Here is an 11,302-nt window from a genome sequence, read left to right on the forward strand (position 1 = left end):
TCTTTCTTTCCTTCCTCTCTCTTTCCTCCCTTCCTCCATCCCCCTTCCTTCCTTCCTCCCTCCTTCCTTCCTTCCTCTCTCCCTCTCTCTTTCTTTCCTCCCTTCCTTCCTTCCTTCCTTCCTCTCTCCCTCTCTCTTTCTTTCCTCCCTCCTACCTTCCTTCCTTCCTTCTTTCCTGTCCTTCTTTCCTCCCTTCCTCTTTTCCTTTCTCTCTCCCGCCCTCCCTCCTTCCTTCTTTCCTCCCTCCCTCCTACCTTCCTTGCTTCCTTTTTCCTCCCTGCCTTTCTTCCTTCCATCCTTCCTTTCCTCCTCCCTTCCTTCTTTTCTTTCCTCCCTTCCTTCCTTCCTTCCTTCCTTCTTCCTCCCTTCCTTCCTTCCTTCCTTCTTTCTCCCTCCCATCCTCCCTTCCTTCCTTGACTCGAGGACAACAGGAGAGTTAAGGACATACTGGATAAAAACAACTAATGTCTTCTGCTGTTTTAGTCACATTATCTTAAGGAACATGAAACACGACACTTACCTAGTTATGAGGAATATACCAATGACTGAACCACCAACCTATTGGTGGAAAAGAAAATAACATATTGTTAATTTTTATTAAAACATAAATAAAACAAAACTTCAATAAATGGTTGTGGCTTTTACCTCAATAGCAAAGACAAAGATGATGAACATGAGGACATAGACTAAGCTCCTGTTGGTGGTGATGTAGCGAAGGTAAGTTCCCCAAGAGGTAGTTTCAAAGATGTTGTCACGTTCATCTGCGAAGCATTGCTGCAAAGAAACAGAATTGCTCTTTGAAAAACACAAAACAAACATAAATCATGTCCCCTGTATGTCTAGCTGAAGTTTGATTTGAGACCACGTCAAGTACATGGGTCAATGACGTATAAGGATTTTCAACAACTCAATTTTAGAATAATAAAAACAAGCATATCTAATGCAGTAGTTCAAACATTCAGAAGGTTGTGTACCTGAAAATTCATATTATAAATTTGAAAATAAGTGATTTTAGTGGGTTTTTCAAGATTAATTGGCACTGGCCTTAAAAAAAGTCATGTGGTGCGACCATGATTCATCTTGAAATGTCTTATATAAATAAAAGATCATCATTTACAAAAAAAAAAAAAAAAAATGCAAATACTTTGTTTCCAAACACTTTATATTACTGAAAACTTGTAAAAAAAGATGTGAAGCGTGTTAAGTAAATTAATATATTTCAAGATGAATCATGGTCGCACCACATGACTTTTTTTAAGGCCAGTGCCAATTAATCTTTAAAAACCCACTAAAATCACTTAATTTCAAATGTATAATATGGATCTTCAGGTACACAACATTCTGAATGTTTGAACTACTGCATTAAATATGCTTGTTTTTATTATTCTAAAATTGAGTTGTTGCAAATCCTTATACGTCATTGACCCACATATAGGGATGTTCACAATATCTTGAAAATGAGGTGTCTAAAAATGTTATACAGAAAAGCTCTACCTCCATGTCTTCTTCATCCACTTCCTCACTAATGTCATACACGCTGTCCTTTGACAGGCGTCGGGCGTAAATGTCCAGCTCGGTCGCCAGGTCACACTGCGGCGTGATGGACAGCTTTTTCCTAAAGGAGGACTGCATCTGCTGCTCTCTGCGCTCGTGACTGGTGGCGTTGGTGATGAACGCCAGGACAGACTGGCGCCGCTGCCCGTTGAGATGTTGCAACCCGTGATGGTACAGGTTCCCCCTGGGGAGCACCTCCTCTACTTGATCATCCTCGGGTACGACCGAGAATTTCCTCTCAGAAAGTTCACGAACCCCGTCCTCTATCGTCGTGGACTGGGGATTGTTTGCAGTCTGTTGGGAGTTCCCGATGAAGGAGAACTTGCGGGCAGCTGCGAGGGGGTTGAGTATGAGTGACTGCTTGCGTTTTTCTGGATAGCCATCACCTCCGGGATGGCCTTGGGGTCCAGAGACAATTATCGGCGGCGGCTGCTGGCGGAAAGACTGGCGAATGGGATCTGGGCCTCGGAAGCTGGCGGTTTCGTCGACGGAGACCCTGCGGAGAGTCTCTGTCAGGATGGAGCCGCGTCGCTCTGCGTTGATGTTGTCGTAAGCTTCCATGCCGAGGAGGAGGGAGCTGAAGTCGGGCCGCTTGGCCTGCAGTTCGGAGAAAGTGCCGTAGAAGTAACAGTCTCCATTGTGCAGCAGGAGGATTTTGTCTGCTCGTTTGAGATGCTCCAACTTGCTGGTCACCACAATCCGAATCTTGGAGGCCATCAGTTTACAGACACATCTGAGTAGTGACAGAAAAATAATTTGATTGAAAAGAAACACAGCACTTTATTTTCAATTTCTTGAAATGTACCTGCCTTGTCTTAAATTTACCTGCCTTTGTTTTGTTCTGTTGTATAGTTTTATGATGGGTTGTGATTGATTGTGTGTGTATGTATGTGGGTCAATGACATATAAGGATTTACAACAACTCAATTTTAGAATAATAAAAACAAGCATATCTAATGCAGTAGTTCAAACATTCAGAATGATCTGTACCTGAAGATCCATATTATACATTTGAAATTAAGTGATTTTAGTGGGTTTTTCAAGATTAATTGGCACTGGCCTTAAAAAAAGTCATGTGGTGCGACCATGATTCATCTTGAAATAAATAAATTTACTTAACACGCTTCACATCTTTTTTTTTACAAATGTTCAGTAATATAAAGTGTTTGGAAACAAAGTATTTGCATTTTTTTTCCTTTTATTTATATAAGATATTTCAAGATGAATCATGGTCGCACCACATGACTTTTTTTAAGGCCAGTGCCAATTAATCTTGAAAAACCCACTAAAATCACTTAATTTCAAATTTATAATATGGATCTTCAGGTACACAACATTCTGAATGTTTGAACTACTGCATTAGATATGCTTGTTTTTATTATTCTAAAATTGAGTTGTTGAAAATCCTTATACGTCATTGACCCATGTATAAATGCATGCAGTAGTATGTCAAAATACAACTATGATGGGATTTCATTGTATTTTAAGTACAGTGACAATGAATGCATCTTATCTTAACATCAGACGTCTAGTTAATTTATACATATTTGTTTATTTTTTAGAACAGGCCCAAGTGATTTATAATTTAAAATAAACAAACACGCTGCTGTATGTGTTAACTGTGTTCACACATTGCCAAAATGGTAATTCAGCAGAGTCATCATGAGTAATATTATTGGCTGCTTCTCACGTTTGACAGACTGCCAAAGTCCACATTTCATCAAAGGATAATTCCCCTATTGCTCAAGTAAATAAAAAAAAGAAAACATTTCCTGAGAAAGTTAAAGTGTAATGAAGAAGCCGTAACTCGCTCCGGTCGATCTGAGTGTGTCTGAGACAACAAGAGATAACCTTGACCTTAAAAAAAACTGTAGCTCAACCACCCCCACCTCCTCCACATGAAAGACTCTCTGTTGAGAATACTCACTTCTCAAAGATCTCTTTCTCTGTCACTATGTCCAGGTGGGTGAAGGGTGCATCCAGCAGGTAGAGGTCTGCATCTTTATACACAGCCCTGAGGGGGGGGGGAGAAAAAGAAGTGGAGAATGTGTAAGAGGAAAAACAACGACTGGGAGAGGAAGGCTGTATAGAAAAATGAGGAAGTCGGATCCAATGCAGCCGTATATCAATCCCACTGAATATTAACCATGATGGCTAAACCCAAAAACCAATAAGGACGCTAAACCCAAATAAATAATGCATGGGAATTTGAGAGCGAGAGTGTCTGACTGCTGTAATCAGCGCAGAGATTTAATGGAGTAATAAACCTCCACTCGGACTGTAGACAGCACTAGTCATCACAACCAGAGACCATAAATCTAATCACTTATCGTACGCAGACTTAGACACAGATAAGAATAATAAGTGATTGTTATCAGCTGGGTTATGATTATGTGCGGCGAGAGTTTTATTTACACTGTTGGGAACAATACGGTGACGTGACATCGAATCCCAACTATCTGTAAATCAAGTTTTTTTTATTGGCTAAACAAGGTATGGAGCCTCTTACCATGGAAGTAATCATGATGATGAGACTGATAACAGCGATCAATTTATAGTCCTGATGATAAACTGCATTTGTCGTCAGCTGTGAATGCAGGTCTGTTATTTTCCATGAGGAGCTCTCTTCAATCCACACACTGTGAAGCCGAGCAGCTGACATTTTTTTACCTTTAATTCCTTCGTAAACTATTAAAAAGGGAGTTCAATTCCCATTTCTCACTGAGTCATAATATACCAAATATCCTCATAAATAAATTAATGATTGCAGCAAAACCACTTTAAACCTCATAGTTGCTATATTTAGTGTACAGATCACTTTCTTAATTGGGGACATGACTCACATCTTTGCTCTTTTTCTAAAATTGCTCTATCATCAATTGTGGTGGTCTGCATTGACAGATATGAGACGGTGAGTAAGACATGTTGAAAGATGCTCAGGTGTGACAGGAAGTACCTGGCCAAGCCGAGGCGAGCCCTTTGACCGCCGCTGAGGGTCACCCCTCCTTCAATAAGGTGCGTCTTGTCTTTCTCCGGCAGCAAAGCAAAGTCCTGAAGAAGAAAGAAAAAGAAAGAAAGAAACCCGAGGGGGTCAGTGGGTCAAATGAGTGCATACATAACAGTAGTCACCTTTTAAACAAGTAGAACAGCAAGAAGAACAACGTGATGCCAGAGTTTGACATGATGGTAAAAACATTATAATGAGACAATGAGGACATAACCCACTTCACCTATTACATATCGGGCCCCTATTTGCTTTTCTACTGTTGTGTATCAAAGTAAAACTGATCATGTTTCCTTTCAGTTATTTCATGTTTTCAACTTGGCAACAAAAAGGTATTTAATCTTATCATTTATTTACATTCATTACATGTTTGACTGCCTAAGAATGTCAATTAAAGTATGAATAAACAGCTTAGTGTGCTAAATGCTACAGAGAACAAAACTAGGTCAGCAGTTTGCAGATTTACTGTAAGTCATTAAGTTGATGTACTAATTCTGATAACAACACCAAGAATAAAAGTTGATGCAACAGTTATAAACATGACATATTGATACACCTCGTAGACTGGCTCATAAAATGTTTTAAAGATAAGAAAATACAGATTTCAATGTTACATTATGTTTGCAATAATCGAGGCTGCTACATTGAAAAGCTTTCAAGTCTCATCCCTGCGATGACTTTTTAAAAAATCACATGAATGGTCAAAGCGTGACATGATGAGTTAAAGTCTACTGTTTGCATGTTTTGAACTGTCTGCATGAGGGCTTGACGTCCTTACACCGTGTCCTTGTGCAGAAGTTCACAGCACAGTTAAGGTAACCTAACAGAGACTCAAACAAACGGGACCTTAAAATAAGGGAGCAGGAAATGTGTCAAAGTACCCATTTATACGCTCATGCCTGCAAAGATCATTTTTGTAAGACAGTGATTGGGTGTTTCTGTAACATGTGCTCTGGGAAAAGGAAATATAACAGTTGGTAGTCCACTTTTGTTCACCTGTAGCATGTAAAAAAGTGATATTTTGTCCCCATGCATGAGTTTTTTTATGTAAAAATATGCACAAAATATACTTGTTTCACAGTTTAATGAACCTGCCCTGAGAGAAAGACCTAAAATAGGTTCATTTCATTACTTTCACCTGGTAATCAAAGTACTTCAGCTTCAGGTAATCATAGATTTATTGCTACACACACACACACATTGCTACACACATACACACGCACACACACACACACACACACACAAAAACAAACAAACCACAAACCACAGATGGGAGAGGCACATGAAGGATGTCACAAGTATTTAGTGGTAACTCATGTACGCTGACAAGGATGAAGTGACAGTGACAAGTTTATTATGGTTAAAAACTTCCTACCTTTTTTTTAACTGCAACTTCCGCTGTCCTGACAGGAGCGCATGGGAAGGGGGGGAGGGGAGGGGGGGGGGGGTTGTCAAGTTAACAGGTTGTTTAACATCTTGTTAAATAAAGCAGCATAGTAAAAAAAAAAAAAAAAAAAAAGCATGTTGTGTTTCTCACTGTGAACAAAAAGCACCTAGCAGCTAGAGGCCGGTGGCAAACGATGGGTTTACAGTGGGGGGAGACCACCCATGGGAGTCTGTCTGGTGCTTTGGGGGGCAACAAGAGAGAGGAATTACAGTCACGAGCCCCTAAAAGCTTCAGCACTGTCTGGAGAAATCTGCTCTAGTTGTCACTCCTGTCTGTCATGGTTGCCCTGGGGGATTTCTCCTACAGTAGTAGTAGTGAGTAGAGAGTTTCTCTTTTCATTTTCAGTCATATTTTGAATTACTTTGAAGAAATGGAGCTGAATTGGAAATGTTATTGGTAATTAATTATCTTTTAATTAAACTTACATGCTTTTGGTGTTAATAGGAAAACCAGTTACTAGAAAGCTTTTGCTGCATTTCATTTATTATTGATTACTAATTGAAAATACATAAGTAAAGACATTTTTTAAGCCTCAATCTGTGATCCAAACACAAACAAAATGCTCATCCCACCACTAAAAACGCCCTCAAAACACTTTAGATATGAACCTGCTATCAATCTCAAACTATTCAAGGTTTCTAAATAAAGAGTAAAAACTACTTTAATGACTAATGATGCTGTAAAAAGGTTTGTTTTTTTACACTTTAAGTCAAAATAATTATAGGAAACACACAAAATGGACATAATTAGCGGCAGAACAAGTTAAGATCACTATAATTTTATGCACCTAATGCCAGACTTATTAATATACGACTTGAAAAAGAAATATATAAAAGCAATCATCACTAGTTACTGCAGCAGATTACTTCAAACGATGCTTCCTTCACTGTTTCAGAGGTGAGCTGCTTTTTAACAATCTGTCATTTTTAAAAAGCCTTTAACAAAACTTCAGAGGAATTGTCTCACTCACAAATCAAAGCACAGAGGAATACTTGTCACTGTCTTGTCATTTTTCGAAACAATACAAAGCAGAACTGACAGCGTGAGTCTTCTCCGCTCATGCTTTTGTTATTTTATTGACGCCTCATTGCTGCGTTTGATGTTTCTCCTCAAGAGGACAAAATGGAGAGTTTTTTCTCTTTTTTTTCTTTTTTTTACACAGAGACGTCAATATGGCACGCCGGCTTTGTTTGCTGTGACAACATGTTGTGTTTTTGTCAAAACCAGTGAGGCACTGTCAGTGGCCCGCACGAGATGAGGCGTGGTGGTAAATGAACGGTGGTGTCGGCCTCTGTGTGAGCTGCTGCTAAAGTTTGAGGAGAAATGATACTAAATACTTAATAATTCATATATTTATAAATGTTTTAATGTGTTAATTTTTCTCATCCATTTACGCTTGACCAATGTTTTTATTGTGTTTTTGTGCATGATAAAAATGCTTAAATTGTGTATATTCAATTGTGAAGCACCTTGTAACTTTGGTTTGGAAAGGTGCTATAGAAATAGTTAATTATTATTATCATCATCACCATCATCATCACAATGCATTTGAATATAACATAATTAAAAATGCCACTGACTGATCAGCATAAACTTGTATGATAAACATTTGTGACAGTTCGTTATTAAGTATATTAGATTACTGTGTTACTATTTATTCCAATAATATTACTAATGTTTACTAAACAGTATGTTATGTTATGTTATGTTATGTTATGCTATGCTATGCTATGCTAGGTTATGTTACGTTATGTTATGTTATGTTATGTTATGTTATGTTATGTTATGTTATGTTATGCTATGCTATGCTAGGTTATGTTATGTCATGTTATGCTAGGTTATGTTATGCTATGCTATGCTATGTTATGTTATGCTATGCTAGGTTATGTTATGTTATGTTATGCTATGCTATGCTATGTTATGTTATGTTATGCTATGCTATGCTATGTTATGTTATGTTATATTATGTTATGTTATGTTATTCTATGCTATGCTAGGTTATGTTATGTTATGTTATGTTATGTTATGCTATGCTATGCTATGCTATGTTATGTTATGTTATGTTATGCTATGCTATGCTATGTTATGTTATGCTATGCTATGCTATGCTATGTTATGTTATGTTATGTTATGCTATGCTATGTTATGTTATGCTATGCTATGTTATGTTATGTTATGCTATGTTATGTTATGCTATGCTAGGTTATGTTATGCTATGTTAGGTTATGTTATGCTATGCTATGCTATGTTATGTTATGCTATGCTATGTCATGTTATGTTATGTTATGTTATGCTATGCTATGCTATGTTATGTTATGTGTAGCTCAGATGATAAAATGTTTGCAACTGACAAACTTGAGCTTTTGTTTCAAAGAGCAACGCCTCTCGACCTTTATGTTAATATGATAATGTTCTTGTGACATCTTTGTTACAGACTCATTTTGATTATGCATGTTCTGCTTAGTACAGTAGTTTGAACAACTACATTATTATTATTATTATTATTATTATTATTATTATTATTATTAGGTATTTATTAAATGCATCTCCTTCAACTCATATCTGTAGTGATGAATTCAGACGAGCAGGGCTGCTGCTGGTACAGAGTTCATCATCAGGGTTGATCAACAGAAGCTGAATCACATGTACAATATTATCCATACTCAGCATAACTATAATACCAGAGTGCATCCTTGTAAAGTGCCTTGAGCGAATAATACATAAAGTTCCTTGGCTTCTATAACAGAATTCATCTACATATGAAGTCTTTATGTATGAACAAGTCTTATAGAAGTAGAAGTATAGAAAATCTACAGTGATATTTGAATTGAAATGGTTTTGTATTGTCATTGTATTTCTGATGTGAGAGTTATTCTTATTTTTTTTGTAAATTGAGTTGGTGTATTATCGGTCTTTTAGGCATTATGTTTAGTTTCTTTTAACATCTTAGGATGATTTTGGAAATAAGTGTTATTAAATGTTATCCCTTGGATTCTTTAGTCTCTGTGTCCGATAATCTATAAATAAAAACAATCAACTGAATTAAAAAATGAAAATGGGAGAGTTTATGTATACATGTTTCACTTTATGTGTCTGATTTTACACTGTATGTACTGTTTTATGATCATGTTTATATTTAATATCATTCTGGGGTATTTTACGGCGTTAAAAACATGTTTTTCTTCCACATGTGCTTCAAAAAGATGTTAAAGGTTTTTCTGTTCTATGATATTAAAACACATTTGACTTCATATTCAAACACAGAGCTAACAGACCCACAGATTTGTTGGTTTGTCCCGACAGCTCTTCTGTGTTGAGACGTCCGTTACTGAGAATCAACAAGGCTCATATTCCATCCCAGTGACATAACGTGAGATTTCCATGGCAACAGAGGAGACATTATTCCTGCTGAGGGGCCTTCACTCAACACTGAGGCTTATGAGAGGCTGACAGTGTGTGTGTGTGTGTGTGTGTGTGTGTGTGTGTGTGTGTGTGTGTGTGTGAAGGAGACTAATAGAGAGACAATGTACAAGCTTGTGTGTGTGCGTGTGTGTGTGGGGAACTTAATGGGTTTAAATGTGGCTCGGGGAAACCTGAACCTTCTTGATGCTTTGCAGAGGCTCCAAACAGACAACTGAGCAGAAAGCGTCAGTCCGATGAAAGAGAGAAGACTTGAGAACCAAGCCAGCAAAAAATGAATTTACCAGCCAAGGACTTAGCTTAGTCAGTCACGTAGTTATTTGCAACTACAGTCTTATTTAGTGATGATTTCATAGAGATACACTCTGATTTGAACCCAATGAATCAACTAAAATACATCATTCTTTGACATATGTACATGTTTAGTTGGTAGTTTTGAGAACAGTAGCTTACAATGACTTCCACAAAGGTCTCAAGTTGTTATGGCATCATTTAAAAACAACTATTATCTGTATTTAAGTATGTCCAAAATACTCAAATCTTCACAAAACATTGCTTCACATACTACTTCCACCCAAAACTGTCATGCATGTGCCTGTTGGGTTTGATTTTAAGTGCAACACCACAACTGGTAAGCTGTGTATCTAGCAGTATTTTAGTGCAAATATGATCATTTTGTATTTTAATGTATCTGCTTTTATGCTTGTAAGTGCACATATATGTCTAGTTTTGTGAAGCATTTTGGTGCAAAGTCTGTTGGATTTTTGAAGTGCTATATAAAGAAAAATAAACTTGAAGTTGTCCATCTGTATGTTCAGCACGTTCCAAATACTATTATTTTCTAAATATGCATCTTTAGCCATATTTTCCAAAAATAAAAGCCTTTTACAAACATGCTGAGTGTTAGTTGTACACACATAGAACAGGCCACCACTCGCTTCATCAGCAGAGTAGAAGATAAAATGGAGGAGAAAAAAAAGAGAAGGAATATATGGAAGAAAGAAAAGTACCTCCTCTAGCTGGCAGGCCTTGATGACGGAGGAGTAGCGGTACTCGTCGTAGGTCAGGCCAAACAGGATGTTGTCACGGATTGTCCCCGGCACGATCCAGGAAGTCTGTGGCGAGTAAGAGATGCGACCGCTGTGTCTGATTTTACCCTCCGATGGCACCAACTCTCCCAGGATCATCATGAGCAGGGAACTCTGAGAGAAGGAAATAATGGTCTCAGTTTATTCTCACACATTTCTACTATAAATATAGCATGTGGAGTTTTGGTGACATTTCTTCGACCTACTTTCCCTGAGCCAGTGGATCCAGCCACCGCCAGCATCTTGCCCTTCTCCAGGTACAGGCTGATGTTCCTGAGGACAGGCGTCACGTAGAGGTTGGTGAAGAAGAGGCCGGCGTCACCGTTCGGGTGTCCGTTGGCTTTGTTCTCCTGCTTGATCTTCTCAAACAGCTCACCGATGCCCTGCAGAAAAAAAGGGATGTTTACTGTTTATATGGACTGAACAAAGGCTGAAAAACAAAATTAACTTACTATACTGCAGTTATACTATACTGAATAATTTAAAAAAGCACATAGTTCTGTTTTTAAGAAGAAGTTGATCTTTACCTCAATTCTATGTTCATACATATCAAAATCTTCACTGCAGTTTGATGTAAAATCGCTCAAAACTTGATTTCAGTAATAAAAAAGGTGATATTAGTGACATAGGGGAGAAAAATATGAAATAATATCAGCTTTTTAAAATAATATTTAGCATTTTTTTGTCTAATTTCTGGACCTTTTAAAAAAACAACAACAAACAAACTTAAAAAAAAACATAAAACACGATATTTAATACTCTATATAAATAAATTGACAAGAAGGAGAC

General features: G+C 37.6%; 1 protein-coding gene across 1 annotated transcript in view; it reads right to left on the reverse strand.

Moving 5' to 3' along the window:
• Positions 1–11,302, reverse strand: part of cftr (CF transmembrane conductance regulator) — a 46,794-nt gene that overhangs the window by 16,108 nt on the left and 19,384 nt on the right. Inside the window, 6 exon segments of the mRNA XM_062420413.1 lie at positions 605–774; positions 1,495–2,287; positions 3,482–3,568; positions 4,511–4,605; positions 10,436–10,627; positions 10,720–10,896. Coding sequence (XP_062276397.1) covers positions 605–774; positions 1,495–2,287; positions 3,482–3,568; positions 4,511–4,605; positions 10,436–10,627; positions 10,720–10,896 — 1,514 coding nt within the window.

The sequence above is a fragment of the Scomber scombrus genome, chromosome 6, assembly GCF_963691925.1.
Source record: "Scomber scombrus chromosome 6, fScoSco1.1, whole genome shotgun sequence".
Classification (NCBI taxonomy): domain Eukaryota; kingdom Metazoa; phylum Chordata; class Actinopteri; order Scombriformes; family Scombridae; genus Scomber; species Scomber scombrus.